The following is a 26,335-nucleotide window of genomic DNA, read 5'->3' as shown; positions in this document are numbered from 1 at the left end:
AGGGATTGGCGTGGACCGTGCTAGAGGATCGGTTCTAAGTCACTACTGGTTTTCACCAGAGCCCGCCGCAAAGCGGGATGGTCTTGCTGCGGCGGTAGTGACCAGGTCGTATCCCCTAGCAACGGCTCAACCTCTCTGGCTGCTGAAGATAGGCGCGGTACAAGGGAGTAGACAGAAGCAAGGTCGGACGTAGCAGAAGGTCGGGGCAGGCAGCAAGGATCGTAGTCAGGGGCAACGGCAGGAGGTCTGGAACACAGGCTAGGAACACACAAGGAAACGCTTTCACTGGCACTAAGGCAACAAGATCCGGCGAGGGAGTGAAGGGGAAGTGAGGTGATATAGGGAAGTGCACAGGTGTAAACACTAATTGGAACCACTGCGCCAATCAGCGGCGCAGTGGCCCTTTAAATCGCAAAGACCCGGCGCGCGCGCGCCCTAGGGAGCGGGGCCGCGCGCGCCGGGACAGGACTGACGGAGAGCGAGTCAGGTACGGGAGCCGGGGTGCGCATCGCGAGCGGGCGCTACCCGCATCGCGAATCGCATCCCGGCCAGAGGCGGTATCGCAGCGCCCCGGGTCCGTGGAACCGACCGGAGCGCTGCAGTGAGAGGAGTGTAGCGAGCGCTCCGGGGAGGAGCGGGGACCCGGAGCGCTCGGCGTAACAATATATATATATAACACCCAACGTCCTAGGTGCATCAGAGCTAGCTTCTACCTCTCCCTCCAAGGAATCCAGCATGGAATGGCTTGGAGCAGAAGCCGTCCAACAATAGAGAAACAAAAGAGGATTCTAGCTGGTACACTAAAATTTTGCTTTATTGATACAAATAAAAATGTATTTCCACACGCTCAGAGGTACAGATAGGCTCAAGATCTGACGTGTTTTGGTGAAAACACCTTAGTCATAGCACCAAGACAAAGGTGTTTTCACCGAAACGTGTCAGATCCTCAGCCTATCTGTACTGATAAGCTCCTGGAAATAGATTTTAATTTGTATCAATAAAGAAGCATTTTTATTGACATTTACCAGCTGGAATTCTCTTTTTATGCTCTATGTCATAATTGTGTTCTATGGGGTTTATGTTTTTAAGGCATGACCTAAGCTGGTAATATACAGTGAATCCTCTTTTGAGAAGACCATCCAAATTCTATAGGGATGGTCTGCGCAAAGAAAATGGCCACAATGCACAATATATGGTGAACTGAAAATCCATCACATGAAATCTAGTCTGGATAAGGAGGTAATCTATATGAGAGGTTTTACTGTACATGAAGATTTTCCCTGATACACGTTCAGACGCTGTCTGCTATCAGAGTACTCTTCAGGACAGGGATATACAGTGACCCCTCGACCTACGATGGCCCCGACATACGATAATTTCAACATGCGATGGCCTCTCAGAGGCCATCGCATGTTGAAGGCAGCATCAACATACAATGCTTTTTTATGTCGGGGCCATCGCATAAACGGCTATCCGGCAGTGCAGACTGCTTCAGCTGCCACCGGATAGCCGTTTACGGTGCCCCGTGAGCTCCGGTGATGGTCACTCACCTGTCCTCGGGGCTCCGGTGCGTCCTCTTCGTGATCCTCTGCATCGTCGGCGCTCTCCATCGACGTCATCACGTCGCTGTGCACGCCGTCCCGTTATCCAATAGGAGCGGCGTGCGTAGCGACGTGATGGCGTCGACGGAGAGCGCGGTTGCCGGGGAAGCAGAGGCCTTGCCGGAGCGTCGGGGACACCTCGGGGACGCGGCAGCAGTGATGGACGGCGACATCCCGAGCAGCGGTGACGGTCCGGAGTGACAGACCCAGCATGCCTGGACAGCCAACGTAGACCACTGTCCTATACTTTACATTGCACGGATCCCTCAACATACGATGCTTTCAACAAACGATGGTCCGTTTGGAACGGATTACCATCGTATGTTGAGGGACCACAGTACACTTAGCAGATAGTGCTTACACCATAGAAAATACCTAGATTGCCCTATATGATTTTTCCTTAGTCAGTAGTTATTTTGTTGTGATATAGTTGTGATGTTTACCACTAACATTCGAGAAACATTATGTAGTATGAAGTTAGGTGTAACATTATTGTTAACAATCCATATAAACTATAAAGCCAGCTATAACCTTTCAACCACTGTTTTTACTAAAAGCCAAACCTTGGTCAGTTGTTTGGTTACTATTACTGTGCATGATTTTGGTGCCTAGAAGAATGCAAATGTCAAAACTACTAATGTGAGGCAGAAAAGGAGAGCACTACTGCACAAGGTGAAACAACCACACAAAAGCTAAAATATTTTTATATTACTTTTAGTATTGTTATATTAGTGGCAGAATGTTCACTACCGTGCATTTGCATACATGTAAAATTGAACTTAAAAGTAAAAAGTCAAAACTAATATGAAAAACTACTTTCTCTCTAGGAAATGCCTGAATCTGAGGAACATGTACTACAAAATCCTGAAAACACAGGCAAACACAAGTTTAAAGTAAAGGAATTATATCTCACAAAGCTACTTTCTACGAAGGTAAGACATGCTATACATAAAGTTTATACAAAAATGAGGAACAAGGGGATGGTATTAATGGATGATGAAAATCAATACTTAGATACTTTTGCTATTATGAAATGAATCAACATGGGGGGGGGGGGGGGGGCGGACTCACAGTTACCGTAACTGGCATGATCAGCAAAGGGCACTGATGTGAAGCCCCCCACTGCAGTGCTTTGCCATATGTCAAACAAAATTGTGCCATAGGCAAGGAGTGTGCTTATAATAAACAGTTGTCTTAGACAAGTAGATAAGTGTAAAGCAAGCTGATGGTTAAGCCCTCTCTAGAAGGGAAGTAGGTATGATAGGACAGGGCATAATGTGAGCTACTTACCATCCCAGCGCCTTCCTACCAGTAAATATATAGTGCCAAATGCCCAGGAGGGGTGCTGGGGTTTAAATTATATATTGTATTACCAAAACCTGCGCCTGGAGAGAATCCAGGTGGGGGTGCAACACCCCTTGAAAAGTGCACCCTCCCTTCCTAATAAAACGTAACTTTTATTTTAGTGCTTTAAAATATAACAATTGGAGAACCAAAAATGTTTTTTTTAATTCCTACCAGTAAATGCACAGCACACAGAAAAAGAAACAATTCAGCATGTAGGTTAAACTACTGACAGGAAGCAACTGCTTATCATAAGAATGAGGAGACTGATCCTTTTCACCTTCCCAAGCTTCCACGCAACCCAGTGGCTATATTATGTATAAAAGCATGTTTATCAGCTATATTGAAGCTTGGGCTGCTGAACAGGATCTCTCTCTCTCTCTCTCTCTTACGCTGCAGCAACTAACCTTGGACACCCCCTTCTTTGTTAGTGCCACAGCACAAATCTGGCATACATTAACATAGCTTTAGTGAATACACAAACACCAGTAGCCAACCTTGGCTCCTGAAACCAGCACTTAAGAACCAAACTAGAATGTGAAATATATGACTTAGTTGCTGCACTAAATGTTTATATAAAGAAATTATCGGACAAGGTAAATATTCAGTACAGCTCACCTCTACCAATTTCTGTGCACGGGTTCCCACTCGGCAAAGTGCTGATATCCAACGCAGAAGAATGAACGAGGATCCGGCACCAGATGAAAATTATGCAGCTTTATTTTCTCCGTATCAAAAATAGACAAACATCACACAGTAAAACCGACTCCCTCCATAGACATACGCGTTTCAAGTGCATGCGCACTCTTCCTCAGTGACATCATGTGTCCTTGCATAAAGAAATTATATATGCAAGGACACATGCAAAGTTTCGGCAAAAGTTGCCTGTATGTATGTTTGATAAAGGAAACGTTGCATGCTTATGGGAAACAAAAAAAAAGTTACAGACTGAACACTGACTATCCTGAGCCTCCTTGCATGCTGTGACCTTGGATATACTCTTGTATTAAAATCTGGACTGGCGGTTTGCATGGTGGATAATTTTCAATCCTGTCTTATTTTCTTTTTTACATTTCAGTTTATCTAAGGGTGTGCAGGACCATTAATATATACTAACTATATTCATGCTTAAACATAGTTATGAACTTATTAATAACTTGTCCTAATTGACCTGCACTAACCTGCTGGGACAGCCTGTTAGTGGGGGGTGGAAGTGGGGGGTGGGGGGGTGAGGCTGCTGACAGATTCCCTTTAAATATTATCGAATGAATTAGAAATGTCTACAAGGAATACATTGGGTAACAAAATGGTTGAAAATGTGACTGCATTTGTAATACTCTCCTTTGTGGGTTCTCTAGTTAGTTTAGTGAACTTCCAGAGTATGTGTTTGAACTAGGATTTTAAGCTCCCAGGGGGAAGGGAATGTAGGGAGTAACTACTCCTAGGATGAGACCATTTTGATCAGTGTCACCTGCACTTACAGGAAGTACCAGCAGGGTTTTCAGGGTGATGCTATGGACATATTCCCTTTAACCCCTTTAGGACCAAGCCCATTTTCACCTTAAGGACCAGAGCATTTTTTGCACATCTGACCACTGTCACTTTAAGCATTAATAACTCTGGGATGCTTTTACTTTTCATTCTGATTCCGTGACATATTCTACTTTATGATAGTGGTAAATTTTTGTCGATACTTGCATCATTTCTTGGTAGAAAATTCCAAAATTTGATGAAAAAATTAAATATTTAGCATTTTTCTAACTTTGAAGCTCTCTGCTTGTAAGAAAAATAGACATTCCAAATAAATTATTTATTGATTCACATATACAATATGTCTACTTTATGTTTGCATCCAAACAGCCCAAGGCTAGAACTCACAACCACGTGGTTGGGAGGTGGCAGAGCTGAGGCAGCACCACAGAGGAGCTCTAACAAACTTCCAAACGGACAGAGGCTAGAACTCACGACCATGTGGTTGGGAGGCAGCAGAGCTGAGGCAGCGCAACAGAGGAGCTCGTTCATGTTTGCATCATAAAGTTGACATGTTTTTACTTTTGGAAGACATCAGAGGGCTTCAAAGTTCAGCAGCAATTTTCCAATTTTTCACAAAATTTTCAAAATCGGAATTTTTCAGGGACCAGTTCAGATTTGAAGTGGATTTGAAGGGCCTTCATATTAGAAATACCCCACAAATGACCCCATTATAAAAACTGCACCCCTAAAACTATTCAAAATGACATTCAGTAAGTGTGTTAACCCTTTAGGTGTTTCACAGGAGTAGCAGCAAAGTAAAAGGAAAAAATTCAAAATCTTCATTTTTTACACTCGCATGTTCTTGTAGACCAGTTTTTGAATTTTTGCAAGGGGTAATGGGAGGAAAAAAAGGAAATTTGTAACCCAATTTCTCTTGAGTAAGGAAATACCTCATATGTGTATGTAAAGTGCTCAGCGAGCACAGTAGAGGGCTCAGAAGGGATGGAGCAACAATGGGATTTTGGTTTTTGGGGGGCATGTCGCATTTAGGAAGCCCCTATGGTGCCAGAACAGCAGAAAATCCTCCACATGGCATACCATTTTGGAAACTACACCCCTCAAGGCAGGTAACAAGGGGTCCAGTCAGCCTTAACACCCCACAGGTGTTTGACGACTTTTAGTTAAAGTCTGATGTGTAAATGAAAATAATTTTTTTTTCACTAAAGTGCTGTTTTTCCCCAAAATTCACCATTTTTACAAAGGGTAATGGGAAAAAATGCCCCCCAAAATTTGTATCCCCATCTCTTCTGAGTATGGAAATACCCCATGTTAGGACGTAAAATGCTCTGCGGGCAAACTAAAATGCTCAGAAGTGAAGGAGTCACATTTGGCTTTTGGACAGAAAATTTTGCTGAAATGGTTTTTGGGGGGCATGTCACATTTAGGAAGCCCCTATGGTGCCAGAACAGCAAAGAAAAAAAAACACATGGCATACTATTTTGGAAACTACACCCCTCAAGGAACGTAAAAAGGGGTACAACGTTAACCCCCCCGCCCCTGATTTGCTATTGGTCGTCGCTTCTGAACGACCAATAGTAGGAATAGGAGAGGTGGCACTCCTGTCACCTCACTCTTATCCCTTCAGGGAGATTTTGGGTGTCTTGGACAACCCCGATCCCCCTTATTTTCCGGGTCACCGGGTCATTGGAGACACGTATGATCCGGAATCGCCGCAAATCGGCAGTGTGAATTCACTGGCGATTTGCAACGACATTGGGGGGGATGTCTCAGGACACTCCTTGGCATTTGTACGGGGTGCCTGCTGATAGATATCAGCAGTCACCCCGGTCCGCTCCCTGCCCGGCGCGCGTACCAGGGAGTGAAGGCGTACCTGATCACCCTTGGTCCCTAAGTGGTTAAGCAATCTGGTAATGAATGGATGACTGGACTAAAATATTTTGTTTATCATAATGGAAGAGGACGCTTTTAAGGGGTTCTCCACTGGAATTTTTTTTTTTTTTTTTAATCAACTGGTGCCAGAAAGTTAAACAGATTTTTAAATTACTTCTATTAAAAAATCTTAATCCTTCCAGTACTTATCAGCTGCTGTATAATCCACAGGAAGTTATTTTATTTTTGCATTTCCTTTCTGTCTGACCACAGTGCTCTCTGCTGACACCTTTGTCCATGTCAGGAACTGTCCAGAGCAAGAGAGGTTTGCTATGGGGGTTTTCTCCTACTCTAGACAGTTCATAAATGGACAGAGGTGTCAGCAGAGAGCACTGTGGTCAGACAGAAAAGAAATTCAAAAAGAAAAGAACTTCCTGTGGATCATACAGCATCTGATACCAGTTGATTAAAAAAAAAAATTCTACCAGAGTACCCCTTTAATATTTATTTTGTGCTCTTTGATGAATGATTTTATTAAACAGAACCAAGATAAGTTTAAGTCTGATCTCATGTAAATATTTCACTGTAAACTTGTGGTAAGAATTTAAATCTGTAACATTTTATGCAAATCACAATTCTGATATCCAGTTTGCAGTTAAGATGTACAATAAAAATACAAGTTCTTACATCTCTTTCAGGTTGCTGTACATTCTGCAGTAGAAAAGCTGTTTAAAAGCATTTGGACAGTCCCTCAAAGGAAGCCTCCAATAGCTATAAAATATTTCTTTGATCTACTGGATGCCCAGACAGAAATAAGAAAAATTACAGATCCAGATGTGGCACATATTTGGAAGACAAATAGGTATACATTTTTTGATATGTTACTGAACGTGCAAATAGCAACATTTTCTTGAATTTGAAGAATATGTGAAGAGAAAAACAAACAAGCAGTGTGCCATTACTAAAGTTGAGCGAATCGAAGCTAATGAACCTGAATTTGTTACGAATTTCATGAAATTTGATTCATAAAGAATGCAAGATATGTCGGCAGAAGGTGAAGTGTGGCCAGGGTCCCAATGTTGGCACCATGGCCCTGCGTCAACATATGCTTTGCCACCATAAAGTGGCCTGGGAGGACCATGGCTCCGATGTAGTAGTCCAGCCGGCTGCATCACCCAGTGGCACGTCGTTCCCTCTATCAGCCAGCCAAGGCTCCACCACCTCAGCCGAAGGGAGCTGTGTGTCATACCCTCCTTCTGTCACTCCAGATGCTCCTGCTCCTGCTCCTCCTACATTTAGTCAGCCATTCTGCCAACAACCCATTGGCGAAGCCATGTCCAAGAGACAACAGTATGCGCCCACTCATCCAACGGTGCAGAAGCTGAATGTGCTTCTGTCCAAGTTGCTGGTGGACTCTGGACTTTTCAGAGAACTGATGGCTTGTGCCGAGCCAAGGTGGAGAGTGCCAAGCCGTCATTTGTTTGCAAAGAAGGCAGTACCAGCCCTGCACAATTTTGTGGAAGAGAAGGTGGGCCAGTCCTTGAGCCTGTCGGTGTGCACCAAAGTGCACGGCAGTGCCGACGTCTGGAGCTGTAACTATGGTTAGGGAAAATACATGTCCTTTACGGCTCACTGGGTGAATGTGGTTCCTGCACAGCCACAATACCAACTTGGACAGGTCACGCCACTTCCTCCTCCGCGCTCTCAGGCCGTTGGTCCTGCGACAGTGTGCGACTTCGCCTCCTCATCCTCCACCGTGTCCTCAGCCTCCACTGCCTAGACAAGTCTCAGTGGCCCTTCAGCATACCATGTGTGCAGGGCACAGTGGTGTCACGCTATTCTTCACATGGTTTGCCTTGGTGAACGGAGTCACACAGGGGAGGAACTGTGAAAAGTCATTAATAAAGAAATCGGTGCATGGCTTACTCCACGAAAACTGGAAATGGGAACCATGGTGACTGACAATGGGAAGAACATCTTGCATGCACTGCGACTGGGAAGGCTGAACCATGCGCCCTTCATGGCATACGTGTTCAATCTGGTTGTGAAGCAGTTCCTGAAGTGTTCTTCCCATTTGCAAGACATCCTAACAATGGGAAGGAAACTTTGCATGCACTTCAGCCTCTTGTACACCGCAAAGTACACCCTCCTTGAGCTGCAGTGTCAGAACGGTATCCCCCAACATAGTCTTATTTGTGACATTGCCACACGTTGGAATTCCACCCTGCATATGTTGGACCGACTGTTTGAACAGAGAAAAGCCATTACCGATTTCTTGATGAACCAAGCAGATAGGAGTACTCCCCTGTGTAACTTCAATGTGAACCAGTGGCAGCTCATACGTGACACCTGCCGTTTGCTCGGGCCCTTTGAGGAAGCCACATTATTAGTAAGTCGCCAGGATTACGGGATGCACAACGTCATTCCACTGCTTCATTTCTTACAACACTCGTTGGAAACGATGGCTGGTCAGGGCAATGGAGACATGGTGCCTACATCTCATGGCCACATGAGCCCTGTGGGGGCTGAACTGGAGGAGGAGGGGCAGGTGCACAGTGGAGCACAGTTTAGGTTTCGCTAAATGGGTGTTTTTTCTAGTAATCTGACAGGAGAGGAGGAGCAAGGAGCAGCCAGAGGAGCTAGAGGGTTATGAGGAAGGCGAGACACACCATGGCAGTATGCAGTGGAGATGGAGGCAGGGAGTCCCTCTGAGTCACTTGTACAAATAGCACGATGCATGCTCACTTGCTTGAGTAGTGACAGCCGAATTGTCACCATTTGACAGCGGGATGCCTTCTGGATCTCCACCTTATTGGACCCTTGCTACAGCCACAAAATAGGGGCCTTTTTTACACCCACTGAGAGGGAGGACAAAGTGACCTACTACAGAGGCATCCTATCTAGTCAATTGGCCGATGCCTATCGGTGCCATGGTTGATCCGCTCGCAGGTCTGAATCGGGGGGGCCCCGTGCGCTCACCTTCCACTGCCATGGTTGCTGGGGAGAGGTGGGGTGGCAGTACCAGCTCCATCAGCAGCAGTCTGAGTCTACAGACGCTGATGAGTAGCTTTCTTCACCCGCATAGTGTAGCAACTCATCAGCAGCAGGTAGACCTGGACCAGCAGGTGGTGGCATGCCTGATGCATCAGAGTAGATTGACCATGGTGCCACACCAACACTTCACAAATATGGAAGATTTAAGTGCTGCTTCCCAGTTACAACCATTCCTCCACATCAGACCTTTTTTCACCCACCTGTCACCGGGTACTGGTATTGCCACCCACAGCACCACTCGGTCACTGCTGCCACCTCCAGGCTGTCTCATTCAGCCACTATATGGTCTCTTCATGCTTCAGCCACCTCCAGGCTAAGCAATTCAGCCACTATATGGTCTCTTCATTCTGCCACAAACTCCAGGCTGTGCCATTCAGACACTATGTGGTCTCCTCATGATTCAGCCACCTACAGGCTGTGCCATTCAGCCACTATATGGTCTTCTCATGCTGCCACAAACTCCAGGCAGTCATTCAGCCACTATATGGTCTTCTCACACTGATGCCACCTCCAGGCTCTGTCATTGTGCTGCCATGTGACTCCTTGTTACATTTGGTCCTTTGTACCCACACGCCGGAGCTCGGGACACTAAAACTTGGGAGTTAAAATTTCAATTTCAAAATACAAAATTTCTATTTCAAAGGTTTCCTCATGCTTCTGCCACCTCCAGGCTATGCCATCCAGCCACTATATGGTCATTTCAATGGTCTCCTCATGCTTCTGCCACCACCAGGCTGTGCCATTCAGTCACTATATGGTCTCCTCATACTTCAGCCACCTCCAGGCTGTGCCATTCAGACAATATATGGTCTCCTCATGATTCAACCACCTCCAGGATGTGTTATTCAGCCAATTACTGATGCTGCTGGCCTAAAAATTTTTATGGTAGCACTAGCTACTAAATCATCAATTTAAATTTCAAAATTCTTCTTTTAATCTTAGGGATTGTGAAGCCCTAGTGTCTACTCATGCTGCTGCCAGCTCCAGGCTGTGTCATTCAGCAACTCTATGGTCTCCTCATGCTGCCATCACCTCCACGCTGTGTCATTTAGCCACTATATGGGCTCCTCATGCTGCCAACACCTCCACGCTGTGTTATTTAGCCACTATATGGTCTCCTCATGCTTTAGCCACATCCAAGCTGTGTCATTCAGCCACTATATGATCTCCTCATGCTTCAGCCACCTCCAGGCTGTGCCATTCAGACAATATATGGTCTCCTCATGATTCAACCACCTCCAGGATGTGTTATTCAGCCAATTACTGATGCTGCTGGCCTAAAAAATGTTATAGTAGCACTAGCTACTAAATCATCAATTTAAATTTCAAAATTCTTCTTTTAATCTTAGGGATTGTGAAGCCCTAGTGTCTACTCATGCTGCTGCCAGCTCCAGGCTGTGTCATTCAGCAACTCTATGGTCTCCTCATGCTGCCATCACCTCCACGCTGTGTCATTTAGCCACTATATGGTCTCCTCATGCTGCCAACACCTCCACGCTGTGTTATTTAGCCACTATATGGTCTCCTCATGCTTTAGCCACATCCAAGCTGTGTCATTCAGCCACTATATGATCTCCTCATGCTGCCAACACCTCCACGCTGTGTCATTCAGCCACTATATGGTCTCCTCATGATTCAGCCACCTCCAGGCTGTATTATTCAGCCACTATATGGTCTCCTCATGATTCAGCCACCTCCAGGCTGTGTCATTCAGCCACTAAATGGTCTCCTCATGATTCAGCCACCTCCAGGCTGTGTTATTCAGCCACTATATTGTCTCCTCATGATTCAGCCACCTCCAGGCTGTGCCATTCAGCCACTATATGGTCTCCTCATGATTCAGCCACCTTCGGGCTGTGTCATTCAGCCAAAATATGGTTTGCTGATGCTGCTGGGCCTGGGCCTAAAAGTTTTTATGGTAGCACTAGCTACCATAAATCTTCAATATAAATTTCAAAATTCATCTTTTAATCTTAGGGATTGTGAAGCCCTAGTGTCTCCTCATGCTGCTGCCAGCTCCACGATGTGTCGTTGAGCAACTATATGGTCTCCTCATGCTGCCAACACCTCCACACTGTGTCATTTAGCCACTATATGATCTCCTCATGCTGCTAACACCTCCATGCTGTGTCATTCAGCCACTATATGGTCTCCTCATGCTGACAACACCTCCATGCTGTGTCATTCAGCCACTATATGGTCTCCTTATGCTGCCAACACCTCTGCTCTGTGTCATTCAGCCACTATATGGTCTCCTCATGATTCAGCCACTATATGGTCTCCAAATGATTCATCCAACTCCAGGCTGTGTCATTCAGCCACTAAATGGTCTCCTCATGATTCAGCCACCTCCAGGCTGTGTCATTCAGCCACTATATGGTCTCCTCATGATTCAGCCACCTACAGGCTGTGCTATTCAGCCACTATATGGTCTTCTCATGCTGCCACAAACTCCAGGCAGTCATTCAGCCACTATATGGTCTTCTCATACTGATGCCACCTCCAGGCTCTGTCCTTGTGCTGCCATGTGACATGTGACTCGTTGTTACATTTGGTCCTTTGTACCCACATGCCGGGGCTCGGGACACTAAAACTTGGGAGTTAAAATTTCAATTTCAAAATACTAAATTTCCATTTCAAAATCTTACATTTCAATTGTTTCCTCATGCTTCTGACACCTCCAGGCTATGCCATTCAGCCACTATATGGTCATTTCAATGGTCTCCTCATGCTTCTGCCACCACCAGGCTGTGCCATTCAGTCACTATATGGTCTCCTCATGCTTCAGCCACCTCCAGGATGTGCCATTCAGTCACTATATAGTCTCTTCATGATTCAGCCACCTCCAGGCTGTGTCATTCAGTCAATATATGGTTTACTGATGCTGATGGGCCTGGGCCTAAAAAATTTTATGGTAGCACTAGCTACCATAAATATTCAATTTAAATTTCACAATTCATGTTTTAATCTTAGGGATTGTGAAGCCATAGTGTCTACTCATGCTGCTGCCAGCTTCAGGCTGTGTCATTCAGCAACTGTATGGTCTCCTCATGCTGCCAATACCTCCGCGCTGTGTCATTTAGCCACTATATGGTCTCCTCATGATGCCAGCACCTCCACGTTGTGTCATTCAGACAGTATATGGTCTCCTCATGCTTCAGCCACATCCAAACTGTGTCATTCAGCCACTATATGGTCTCCTCATGCTGCCAACACCTCCACGATGTGTCATTCAGCAACTATATGGACTCCTCATGCTGCCAACACCTCCACGCTGTGTTATTCAGCCACTTTATGGTCTCCTCATGCTGCCAACACTTCCAGGCTGTGTCATTCAGCCACTATATGGTCTTCTCTTACTGATGCCACCTCCAGGCTCTGTCATTGTGCAGCTCTGCAGCAGTGATTCTGATAGCGATGCCTGTAATCTGCATGACATACCGAATAATAGTATTATTTCACTACCCCAGCACACTCCATATGCGTGTTAGAGCAAAGCAAAGTGTTCTATCCCCCTATTGAGGGTCTCTGTAGGCCAGAAATAGCTGTTTTTAATATAGATTCTCCACGAATAAATTCGACCCAAAACAAATTTTTTCAGATAATTCGGCAAATCGGCCGAATCAAATTTTTCAAAAGTTTACTTATCTCTAGCCATTACCTTCGGATAACCAAGATAACCAATATAGAGAGAAATGCACATAAGCCCTAAGCCCAACACTTCAGGTAAGCAGTTTAACACCGAGTAGCAAATGTAGTTTTAAACGTGGTGTTCAGCGGCTACCTGCAACCCAGAACAGTCAGAAAAGGTCCTGTCTGAAGAGAAATGGAAATCCACAGGGACTTACTGAAAATGGGGTGCACATCAGCTAGCGACTACCAATGACCACAGACACCCAAAAAAAATCATAAAGAATAATCTTTAGTTTGGGACAATGCATTTTGAGAGAATAATTATCTCTTCATCAGGTCCATGGGTGATGGGTGAATTTGGCTTTTCCTGAGAAAAGTAGGAAGTGGGACCTGCAGGGCATATAACATACATTCCTGCTTCATTGTGAGTGACCAATACAACTTAAGTGACAAACAAGTAGAGGAGAAAGAAGGGAGGAGAGAAAACTAGTTCTATAAATATCCTATTCTTATTCTTTTCTATTACAGCCTTCCTCTGCGGTTCTGGATTAATATACTTAAAAATCCACAATTTGTCTTGGACATAAAAAAGACTGTTTTGTTGGACATCTGCCTGTCAGTGATAGCCCAGGCTTTTATGGATGGATTTTCTCTTGCAGAACATCAACTAGGAAAAGTAAGGAACAAAAATGTTTATATTACCAATAATGTTTGCTGTTGTCTATATTGGTTACAGACATAGTACAGATCAGAGCTGCAGGCAGAGGCTTGTTCTGTGAGTCTACCATTATCCATTGTTTTGTCATTCTTATTTAAAAAGTATCGGTCATCAAACCATATTTTCTAAACTAACACAGATTAAAATCCCTAACCACTCCTAACTAGTGTTGCTCACGAATATTCGCAATGCGAATATTCGTAGCGAAAATAGCATATTCGCGAATTCGCGAATATGTAGAATATCGCGAATAATATTCGCGATTACGAATGTTCGTTTTTTCCCCAAACTTGTTTAAACACAGATCACATTATAGTGATCTCCATCGACGGATAATTGCATTGCTGGTATGATTAGAGACCATGGAGGGAGAATCTAAGGCGATTAGTTTGTGCATGCGAATATTCGTATTTTCCACGCCCTTCTTATGCCTCTGAGCCAATGATAGTTCTGCAACCACAGTTGTCAGAGGTTAGCAACCTCCCTAGCAACCAATAGAAACTTGCTGGCACGACCAGTATATAAGATCACTCCCAGCAGTATTTGCTTGCAGATTCACATGGTGGTTTTGAGAGTGGAGTGCTTCTGTCATTTTTCCAGCGTCCTTTAAGCTTTGAGCTTTGTGCTTCATAGTACTACCTTAGACCCAACTGCTTTTTTCAAAGCAAAAGCCCCAACTGCTTTTTTCAAAGCACATTTGGGAAACACTGCGTGATCTTATATCATGACTAGATTAAAAGTTATGATTCATAACTTTTAATCTAGTCTAAAATGCAGTTAAATATAATTAACTAACAGTGGTGAAAATACTTACACACATCAGAACCCTCTCCTCACTTTCGCTGAAATTACTTCCCACCATCTTCGCTTCGCTTAGCTTATTCGCGATCTCACTGGCAAGCATCCAGGAAACGATCTCTGTTATCGCATGATGTAATAGCGTGCATGCGCGCGAGCGACGTAATTTTCGCAATCAGTTATTTTCGCAATTGCAGAAAATTGGCAATGTTTAAAAATCAACTCGAATATAACGAATATTTGAAATTCACGAATATATGACGAATATTCGTCCATATATTTGCGAAATATCGCGATTTTGAATATGGCATATGCCGATCAACACTACTCCTAACACCCTCCTACCCTTAAAATTTTTTGCAGAGCTTTAAAAAACTCTGTATCATACCTTTCACATTGTGTGAGCTCCCAGGAGGAGAAAGTTGGCGTTTCCCAGCAGGCGCAAAGTCACTGAAGCCTGCGAGAGCTTGGTCTCCTGCCAGGCTGGGAGGAGACCAAATTAACTGTTTGACTTGTGCAGGGAACAGAACAGAGCAACCTAGTGGACGTTATTCAATCACATTAAAGACATATAAAGGTTGAGAATTTTAACAGCAAGTAAATAGCAAAGTGTCTTATCATTACATAAGGAACAATATATTAAAAGTTTAGTTTGGTGACAGGTACTCTTTAAGGAACAATATTCTCTGGATCATTAATTTCTCAATAAATGTTTATGGCAGCCAGAACTTCATATTGTTACGCCGAGCGCTCCGGGTCCCCGCTCCTCCCCGGAGCGCTCGCTACACTCTCGCTACTGCAGCGCCCCGGTCAGATCCACTGACCCGGTGCGCTGCGATACCGCCTCCAGCCGGGATGCGATTCGCGATGCGGGTGGCGCCCGCTCGCGATGCGCACCCCGGCTCCCGTACCTGACTCGCTCTCCGTCGGTCCTGTCCCGGCGCGCGCGGCCCCGCTCCCTAGGGCGCGCGCGCGCCGGGTCTCTGCGATTTAAAGGGCCACTGCGCCGCTGATTGGCGCAGTGGTTCTAATCAGTGTGTTCACCTGTGCACTCCCTATGTATACCTCACTTCCCCTGCACTCCCTCGCCGGATCTTGTTGCCATTGTGCCAGTGAAAGCGTTTCCTTGTGTGTTCCTAGCCTGTGTTCCAGACCTCCTGCCGTTGCCCCTGACTACGATCCTTGCTGCCTGCCCCGACCTTCTGCTACGTCCGACCTTGCTTCTGTCTACTCCCTTGTACCGCGCCTATCTTCAGCAGTCAAAGAGGTTGAGCCGTTGCTAGTGGATACGACCTGGTCACTACCGCCGCAGCAAGACCATCCCGCTTTGCGGCGGGCTCTGGTGAACACCAGTAGTGACTTAGAACCCGTCCACTAGCACGGTCCACGCCAATCCCTCTCTGGCACAGAGGATCCACCTCCTGCCAGCCGGCATCGTGACAGTAGATCCGGCCATGGATCCCGCTGAAGTTCCTCTGCCAGTTGTCGCCGACCTCACCACGGTGGTCGCCCAGCAGTCACAACAGATAGCGCAACAAGGCCACCAGCTGTCTCAACTGACCGTGATGCTACAGCAGCTACTTCCACAGCTTCAGCAATCATCTCCTCCGCCAGCTCCTGCACCTCCTCCGCAGCGAGTGGCCGCTTCAGGCCTACGACTATCCTTGCCGGATAAATTTGATGGGGACTCTAAATTTTGCCGTGGCTTTCTTTCACAATGTTCCCTGCACTTGGAGATGATGTCGGACCAGTTTCCTACTGAAAGGTCTAAGGTGGCTTACGTAGTCAGCCTTCTGTCTGGAAAAGCTCTGTCATGGGCCACACCGCTCTGGGACCGCAATGACCCCGTCACTGCCTCTGTACACTCCTTCTTCTCGGAAATTCGAAGTGTCTTTGAGGAACCTGCCCGAGCCTCTTCTGCTGAGACTGCCCTGCTGAACCTGGTCCAGGGTAATTCTTCCGTTGGCGAGTACGCCGTACAATTCCGTACTCTTGCTTCAGAACTATCCTGGAATAATGAGGCCCTCTGCGCGACCTTTAAAAAAGGCCTATCCAGCAACATTAAAGATGTTCTGGCCGCACGAGAAATCCCTGCTAACCTACATGAACTCATTCATCTAGCCACTCGCATTGACATGCGTTTTTCCGAAAGGCGTCAGGAGCTCCGCCAGGATATGGACTTTGTTCGCACCAGGCATTTTTTCTCCCCGGCTCCTCTCTCCTCTGGTCCCCTGCAATCCATTCCTGTGCCTCCCGCCGTGGAGGCTATGCAAGTTGACCGGTCTCGCCTGACACCTCAAGAAAGGACACGACGCCGCATGGAGAATCTCTGCCTGTACTGTGCCGGTACCGAACACTTCCTGAAGGATTGTCCTATCCGTCCTCCCCGCCTGGAAAGACGTACGCTGACTCCGCACAAAGGTCAGACAGTCCTTGATGTCAACTCTGCTTCTCCACGTCTTACTGTGCCTGTGCGGATATCTGCCTCTACCTTCTCCTTCTCTACTATGGCCTTCTTGGATTCCGGATCTGCAGGAAATTTTATTTTGGCCTCTCTCATCAACAGGTTCAACATCCCGGTGACCAGTCTCGCCAGACCCCTCTACATCAATTGTGTTAACAATGAAAGATTGGACTGTACCATACGTTTCCGCACGGAGCCCCTCCTAATGTGCATCGGACCTCATCACGAAAAAATTTAGTTTTTGGTCCTCCCCAATTGCACTTCCGAAATTCTCCTTGGACTACCCTGGCTTCAACACCATTCCCCAACCCTGGATTGGTCCACAGGGGAGATCAAGAGCTGGGGTACCTCTTGTTTCAAGGACTGCCTTAAACCGGTTCCCAGTACTCCCTGCCGTGACCCTGTGGTTCCCCCTGTAACCGGTCTCCCTAAGGCCTATATGGACTTTGCTGATGTGTTTTGCAAAAAACAAGCTGAGACTCTACCTCCTCACAGGCCTTATGACTGTCCTATTGACCTCCTCCCGGGCACTACTCCACCCCGGGGCAGAATTTATCCTCTGTCCGCCCCAGAGACTCTTGCTATGTCTGAGTACATCCAGGAAAATTTAAAAAAGGGCTTTATCCGCAAATCCTCCTCTCCTGCCGGAGCTGGATTTTTCTTTGTGTCCAAAAAAGATGGCTCCCTACGTTCTTGCATTGACTACCGCGGTCTTAATAAAATCACGGTAAAGAACCGCTACCCTCTACCTCTTATCTCTGAACTCTTTGATCGCCTCCAAGGTGCCCACATCTTTACCAAACTGGACTTAAGAGGTGCTTATAATCTCATCCGCATCAGGGAGGGGGATGAATGGAAAACGGCATTTAACACTAGAGATGGACACTTTGAGTATCTGGTCATGCCCTTTGGCCTGTGCAACGCCCCTGCCGTCTTCCAAGACTTTGTTAATGAAATTTTTCGTGATCTCTTATATTCCTGTGTTGTTGTGTATCTGGACGATATTCTGATTTTTTCTGCCAACCTAGAAGAACACCGCCAGCATGTCCGCATGGTTCTTCAGAGACTTCGTGACAATCAACTATATGCCAAAATGGAGAAATGTCTGTTTGAATGTCAATCTCTTCCTTTCCTAGGATACTTGGTCTCTGGCCAGGGACTACAAATGGATCCAGACAAACTCTCTGCCGTCTTAGATTGGCCACGCCCCTCCGGACTCCGTGCTATCCAACGTTTTTTGGGGTTCGCCAATTATTACAGACAATTTATTCCACATTTTTCCACCATTGTGGCTCCTATCGTGGCTTTAACCAAAAAGAATGCCAATCCTAAGTCATGGCCTCCTCAAGCGGAAGACGCCTTTAAACGGCTCAAGTCTGCCTTTTCTTCTGCTCCCGTGCTCTCCAGACCTGACCCATCTAAACCCTTCCTATTGGAGGTTGATGCCTCCTCAGTAGGAGCTGGAGCGGTTCTTCTACAAAAAAATTCTTCCGGGCATGCTGTTACCTGTGGTTTTTTTTCTAGGACCTTCTCTCCGGCGGAGAGGAACTACTCCATCGGGGATCGAGAGCTACTGGCCATTAAATTAGCACTTGAGGAATGGAGGCATCTGCTGGAGGGATCAAAATTTCCAGTTATCATTTACACCGATCACAAGAATCTCTCCTATCTCCAGTCTGCCCAACGGCTGAATCCTCGCCAGGCCAGGTGGTCTCTGTTCTTTGCCCAGTTTAATTTTGAAATTCACTTTCGCCCTGCCGAGAAGAACATTAGGGCCGATGCTCTCTCTCGTTCCTCGGATGCCTCGGAAGTAGAGCTCTCTCCGCAACACATCATTCCTCCTGACTGCCTGATCTCCACTTCTCCAGCCTCCATCAGGCAAACTCCTCCAGGGAAGACCTTCGTCTCTCCACGCCAACGCCTCGGAATCCTCAAATGGGGTCACTCCTCCCATCTCGCAGGCCATGCGGGCATCAAGAAATCCGTGCAACTCATCTCTCGTTTCTATTGGTGGCCGACTCTGGAGACGGATGTTGTTGATTTCGTGCGGGCCTGCACTGTCTGTGCCCGGGATAAGACTCCTCGCCAGAAGCCCGCTGGTCTTCTTCATCCTCTGCCTGTCCCCGAACAGCCTTGGTCTCTGATTGGTATGGACTTTATTACAGACTTACCCCCATCCCGTGGCAACACTGTTGTTTGGGTGGTCGTTGATCGATTTTCCAAGATGGCACATTTTATTCCTCTTCCGGGTCTTCCTTCAGCGCCTCAGTTGGCAAAACAATTTTTTGTACACATTTTTCGTCTTCACGGGTTGCCCACGCAGATCGTCTCGGATAGAGGCGTCCAATTCGTGTCAAAATTCTGGAGGGCTCTCTGTAAACAACTCAAGATTAAATTAAACTTTTCTTCTGCTTATCATCCTCAATCCAATGGGCAAGTAGAAAGAATTAACCAGGTCCTGGGTGATTATTTACGGCATTTTGTTTCCTCCCGCCAGGATGACTGGGCAGATCTTCTACCATGGGCCGAATTCTCGTATAACTTCAGAGTCTCTGAATCTTCTTCCAAATCCCCATTTTTCGTGGTGTACGGCCGTCACCCTCTTCCCCCCCTCCCTACTCCCTTGCCCTCTGGTTTGCCCGCTGTGGTTGAAATAACTCGTGATCTTTCCACCATATGGAAAGAGACCCAAAATTCTCTCTTACAGGCTTCATCACGCATGAAGAAGTTTGCTGATAAGAAAAGAAGAGCTCCCCCCATTTTTTCTCCCGGAGACAAGGTATGGCTCTCCGCTAAATATGTCCGCTTCCGTGTTCCCAGCTACAAATTGGGACCACGCTATCTTGGTCCTTTCAAAATTTTGTGCCAGATTAATCCTGTCTCTTACAAACTTCTTCTTCCTCCTTCTCTTCGTATTCCTAATGCCTTTCACGTTTCTCTTCTTAAACCACTCATCATCAACCGTTTCTCTCCCAAACTTGTTTCTCCCACTCCTGTTTCCGGCTCTTCGGACATCTTCTCCGTAAAGGAGATACTGGCCTCCAAGAAGGTCAGAGGGAAAACCTTTTTTTTGGTCGATTGGGAGGGCTGTGGTCCTGAAGAGAGATCCTGGGAACCTGAGGACAATATCCTAGACAAAAGTCTGGTCCTCAGGTTCTCAGGCTCCAAGAAGAGGGGGAGACCCAAGGGGGGGGTACTGTTACGCCGAGCGCTCCGGGTCCCCGCTCCTCCCCAGAGCGCTCGCTACACTCTCGCTACTGCAGCGCCCCGGTCAGATCCACTGACCCGGTGCGCTGCGATACCGCCTCCAGCCGGGATGCGATTCGCGATGCGGGTGGCGCCCGCTCGCGATGCGCACCCCGGCTCCCGTACCTGACTCGCTCTCCGTCGGTCCTGTCCCGGCGCGCGCGGCCCCGCTCCCTAGGGCGCGCGCGCGCCGGGTCTCTGCGATTTAAAGGGCCACTGCGCCGCTGATTGGCGCAGTGGTTCTAATCAGTGTTCACCTGTGCACTCCCTATGTATACCTCACTTCCCCTGCACTCCCTCCCATCTTGTTGCCATTGTGCCAGTGAAAGCGTTTCCTTGTGTGTTCCTAGCCTGTGTTCCAGACCTCCTGCCGTTGCCCCTGACTACGATCCTTGCTGCCTGCCCCGACCTTCTGCTACGTCCGACCTTGCTTCTGTCTACTCCCTTGTACCGCGCCTATCTTCAGCAGTCAGAGAGGTTGAGCCGTTGCTAGTGGATATGACCTGGTCACTACCGCCGCAGCAAGACCATCCTGCTGGGCTCTGGTGAACACCAGTAGTGACTTAGAACCGGTCCACTAGCACGGTCCACGCCAATCCCTCTCTGGCACAGAGGATCCACCTCCTGCCAGCCGGCATCGTGACACATATGTTCTCATATAGGGTCTGAAATGCCTTGCCCAGCTTGTTAAAATACAAGACCATATATTGCTCAGATGGCAATCGAAAGGAAGAAACAGAAACTCCCATTAGCTATTATGATCATGGGCTAAAAAGGATAGCGACCTAAACCATAAGTCACCATATATGTGTTTGCTCACCTGAAAAGGGAAGACCATGAAATGTGAAAACCCAAAATATCTCCCAGCGCCCTTAGTATCCAGTTTAACCTTACAAACCATTAGTCAGGTTTGTGCAGCTAGCTGCTCAGTCTAGAATCACCAGTCATTAGAGCAGATGACTATTAATTATAAGAGAAATTATTCAATACAAAGGTCACAAGGAAAAAAAGGAAAGTGCTATGGGTACATAAGGACCTTATCAACACCTCTTGATACATATGCAACTCCGCAGTACTTTCAATTAATTACAGTATGAGAGAAATACCTATAGGCCAAGAAAAATCACATGCATACATAAAAGGCTCAACATGTTTTGGTGGTGAAGCCGCCTTCATCAAGGGCATACACAACAAACATAGCGATTTTGACATTATTAATGCAGTGCCTGACAGCTCGTCGCAGATGAATAATGCAAAATCGAATTTTAATCCATATATTTAATCAGTTTTAATGACACATTTTTTTACATTTTGATCCAATTCCAGTTTGAGTGGTAAACCCAATAAAAAGCCCTATAATCATAAATATACAACAAGCTGCACAAAAATATAGCATTCATTTTGTGAATATAACTTGAGAAATGTCAGACAACATGTAACAAACAGATCTTTGTATATTACATTTCTTTATTCACAGTCAGCTCCAACTAACAAACTCCTTTATGCAAAAGACATTCCTTTATTTAAAGAAGAAGTAAAGGCTTACTACAAAGAAATTCGAGATGCTCCTCCTTTATCCTCCACAGAGTTGACTGACTTCTTGACCTCTGAATCAAAGGTAATAAGAAAGACAAATAAACTTACATATTTGTAAAACAAATATCTGCAAACTTTTATCCTTCAGTTTAGTGCTAACTATAACAAGAGTAGAGCAAAGCAAAAGTACTGACATATCTGATGTGTAAAATGTATTATACTGTATATACTATGTAGTAAAAAGAATGTTGTAGTATTATACCGTATTATTGTTGTATAAGTCATTGCTTGTAATGTCTAAATCTGACTAAAAAAATTACACAAACACTCCATTTGGTAGCAGTTATCTCTCCCAACCTGCCCATACAGTGGGGATCAAAAGTTTGGGCACCCCAGGTAAAAATTTGTATTAATGTGCATAAAGAAGCCAAGGAAAGAAATCTCCAAAAGGCATCAAATAACAGATAAGACATTCTTATAATATGTCAATAAAAATGTGATTTTATTTCCATCATTTACACTTTCAAAATAACAGAAAACAAAAAAATGGCATCTGCAAAAGTTTGGGCACCCTGCAGAGTTAATAACTTGTACTGGACTTCCGGTTCCGGCGCCATGCTGTAGAGAAGTGTCCGTGAGAGCTCCTCGTCCTCCCTGCTAATACCGGCAAATTTACCCGCATTCTTCCCCGTTGGAGGAGCCTGACCCCCTCACGAGGTGACACAGGACTTGCATGGACCGCTATTTACTCCGCACCCCCCGGAGCTTGCAAGCACAGACCCCGGGCACGGAGTCGGGACGGCGCGCCAACAAGCCTAAGATGGCCGACTCACCTCTCCCGAGCAGAGCGCCTTCCCCAGTACTCTCAGACAGAGGCTCTGCGACGAGGTCCGACACGCAGGACCCACCGAACATTTATTATGACAAACTGGCTGCAGCGGTGGCGAAAGTGGTGGTGCCGAGGGATCAGGAGGCCGTGGCGGCCGACGATGCAGGACTCACTCCAGCAGTTGCAATCTGCTACAGAGGCGCATGGCGTGCGATTACAGGAAGCGGAAAACAGAGTGGCCCTTGTGGAAGATCGCATGGACTCTTCAGATGCCAAGATGACCCACTTGGAGTCGGAGTGCCGCCAGCTCAGTGAAAAAGTGGAAGACCTAGAGAATAGGTCCAGGAGGAGCAACCTCCGCATCGTGGGATTGCCAGAGTCGGTCCCTGCCAAGGACCTCGTTTACATCTGTGAGGTACAACTCCCCCAGGCCCTGGGATTTCCACGACCTTGTAAAGTAGAAAGGGCTCACAGAGTGGGGCCTGATTTGAGAGAGCCCAGGGATGGTTCCACCGGGCTGGGCCTGGAACATCGCAATTGGCCCAGACAAGTTATAGTCAAGTACCTCGATTTCACTGATAAAGTGGCCTTACTACGAGCCTTTCGCCGGAGGAGGGAGGCCCTACAATTTAAGGGCCATAGGCTGTTGCTATTCGGTGACTTTTCTGCGGATGTGACGCGTAAGCGCAAGTTGTTTGCACCGCTCTGCACTGATCTGCACAAACGGGGGCTGCGGTTTGCCCTCCTGTACCCTGCTATTCTACGGATCTTCTTTCCTGACGGTTCTCTGGGCACTTACCATAGTCCGGACAAGGCGTCGGATGCGATTAATACCTACCTGCTTCCTCGCTCTGGGGCCGCCATTCCTTCACTGGGGAGCCACCTGCCTTCCTCACAAGATCAAGATGCGACGCCACCGGAACAACAGTCTCCAGCGATGTGGCTTTCTCCTACTGCTGTACCTGGACCTCCCTCTCCTAAAGCACAAAGGGTCCGATGATTCCTGCATCCTACTGTGAACTTCTTGGAGTTTCTGCACTGCACGACGCCTCACCTCTGCTGCTCGGAGGCCGCACAGTCTGTGATCCTTCTACACCGATGGCAGCACCGGTTTGAGACCTAAGATGATGGACGTCTCCATATAGTTTGAAGGTTTTTGGTTCCAATGGGGGGAGGAGGGGTGGGTATGGCGTCAAGACCTTGTTTTGCAAGACTGATTATGTTAATGATAATGTTCATGCTTCACTGATACCTCTTACCTTTTGGTTGTCTCTTACTGAGACCATGTTACGGGGGATGTTGGCAGGGGGGGGATAGTTTGGGTGGAGAGAAATGAGTGGGGGGGAGAGGCCTTTGGAGAGGATGGATAGCTGGGGAGGGGGAGGGAGGGTGTTTCGTTTCTAGAGGGGGGATGGGAGGGAGGTGGGGGAGGAGGGGGGAGAAGGGAAATTGGGGGGGAGGGGGGGTCATGAACAAAAAAAAAATGTTTTTCTATTGTTATACAGTCAATTTATGATTTGGCTGTACCCTAGGTAGTTTATTGCACTTCTACTTCCTCGCGGGTGCTCTTACTGGATACTCTGATGTCCGCACATGGCTTGTGCTACCTTGTGTTCCTATGGTGGGGGGGGATAATGCCTTATATTCTGTTGCTTATGGGGGTCCCAACAGGGTCCAACGGGGGTTCTCTTGCTTGCTAACTTGTGCCGGATTTCTTGCTAGTTAGTTTATGTGGACTGCGTAAAAGGGGATTGACGGGGGGCCTCTACGGAATGGGTGGGACAGGGCTCTTAGCATGGGAAGATGGAAGGGTCCATTTAAGTGGTGGCCACGGGAGTCTGATGGAGGGAGGGGGCTTTTTTGTGTTTTTTTATTTTTTATTATGTCGTTACTGGGGGAGGGGTGGGAGGGAATGGGGAAACCTGGTGGTTCATGTTGGGTTTTGAGACATCTTTGCCAAATGGCCTTACGATTACAAGCTATCACACCTTTCTACGTGTTATTATTATATGAAGGTCATCTCATGGAATGTTAAGGGGCTGAAGTCCCCCAACAAGCGCAGTCTGGTTTTACGGCACCTTAAACGTTTTTCTCCTGATATAGCACTTCTGCAGGAAACTCACCTGCTGGAGGGTGATTTTTTTAGACTCTGTAAATGGTGGGTGGGAAGAGTGGAGGGTTCCCAGGCAGTTGACAATAAGGGTGGGGTACTGATTTTGTTCCATAAGGCTTTCACCTATGAGCTCTTGCAAGTCTGCAGGGATTCCGAGGGACGCCTGTGTAAAGTACATATCAATACCCCGTCGGGGGAGTTTTGGATACTAAATGTGTATGGCCCGAATGGGGATGACGGCTCTTATTTTACCTCGCTGGCCCATCAAGTGGTAACGAGTCATGGGGGACAGGTCATTGTAGGGGGCGACTTTAATGCAGTACTCTCCCCTGCTGAGGATAGGAGATCCAACCGAAATAGGCGTATTCCAGTACGCCCTTATGACCTACTTCTTGAAAAATGGGCCTCGCAGAGAGGACTGATAGATGTGTGGCGCTCTGTTCACCCCGGAGAGAGGGAATATAGTCACTACTCGTTTGCTCAGGACTCTTGGTTGAGGCTTGACTATTTTTTTGCCCCTCCTTCCCTTCTTCCCCGGGTGGACAGGGTGGACTTGGAAAACCTAGTCATATCGGACCATGCACCGCTAGTGCTCATAGTGACTGACTCGGCTCCTAGGGGAACAGACTATTTGTGGAGGTTTCTGGTGGGTTTATCCCGGGATGAACAATTCCAGGCAATGTTAAAAGGATGGTGGTTAGAGTATGAGTTGGATAATGGTAACCACAGGGACAACCCCGAGCTGTTTTGGGACGCGGCTAAAGCGGTCCTACGGGGTCGTATTATGGGTTATGTCGCTTCCCTTAAAAAGAAACTGAATGATAGAATATTGCTTCTGAGCCGTTCTTTGCGCTCGGCGTCCACTAACTTTTTGATGACTCCTTCGGAGGCTTCGAAGACTGAGTGGGCCTTGGCAAAGGAGAAATTTGAGTCCTGGGTGGAACGTAGGGACAGTCTATACAGGTCGCAATTTGAGGCCACTTTATTTCGTCATGGAGGCAAGCCAGGGCGTCTATTGGCTAGATTCGCTAAAGGGCGCCTACCATCGTCTAATATCCCCGCACTAAGAGATCACACTAATGTCCTCCACAGGGACCCCAAAAAAATAAATGAGATACTAAGTTCTTACTATCAATCACTTTACTCTGATGGTGGCGCCCGGACCCTCCCCCAGAAGGACTGGTTGGCTGAGACAGACCTTCCTTCCCTTACGGAGCCTGAGAGACACCTATTGAATGCCCCGGTCACGGGGGGGAGTTGGACGAGGCCATCAAGAGGACCCTCATAAAGCCCCGGGACCGGATGGTTTCTCGGGAGGTTTCTTTAAACTTCTTAAACCTAATATTTCCCAACCGTTCTTGACTTTATTTCATTCCTACCTTCAGGGAGCGTCCATCCCCACTTTAGCGAACACCGCCCACATTAAAGTCCTCCCCAAGCCCGGTAAAGACCACCTGACCCCTGATGGCTACCGCCCAATATCGCTTATTAATGTTGATCTTAAACTGCTCTCTAAAATTATGGCGGATCGTCTGGCTACGATATTGCCGAGACTGATAGCTCTTATGCAGGTAGGCTTTGTCAAGGCTAGATCGGCGGTGACTAATGTGCGAAAGGTACTGGTGGTCTTGGACGA

The 26,335-nt window shown here is 46.9% G+C and overlaps 1 protein-coding gene across 3 annotated transcripts in view; it reads left to right on the top strand.

Moving 5' to 3' along the window:
- PLXNC1 (plexin C1) overlaps window positions 1-26,335 on the top strand; it is a 155,071-nt gene that overhangs the window by 116,371 nt on the left and 12,365 nt on the right. Inside the window, exons 26-29 of one of the 3 annotated variants that reach the window (XM_056574326.1) lie at window positions 2,429-2,533; window positions 7,007-7,170; window positions 13,524-13,671; window positions 21,699-21,839. In XM_056574326.1, coding sequence (XP_056430301.1) covers window positions 2,429-2,533; window positions 7,007-7,170; window positions 13,524-13,671; window positions 21,699-21,839 — 558 coding nt within the window. The remainder of the gene's footprint in view (window positions 1-2,428; window positions 2,534-7,006; window positions 7,171-13,523; window positions 13,672-21,698; window positions 21,840-26,335) is intronic. The other 2 variants (XR_008892709.1, XM_056574327.1) reach the window with 2 other exon arrangements.

Source organism: Hyla sarda, chromosome 4, assembly GCF_029499605.1.
Source record: "Hyla sarda isolate aHylSar1 chromosome 4, aHylSar1.hap1, whole genome shotgun sequence".
NCBI lineage: Eukaryota > Metazoa > Chordata > Amphibia > Anura > Hylidae > Hyla > Hyla sarda.
The sequence above is the reverse complement of the archived record's forward strand: the minus strand, read 5'-3'. Positions and strand labels throughout refer to the sequence as shown.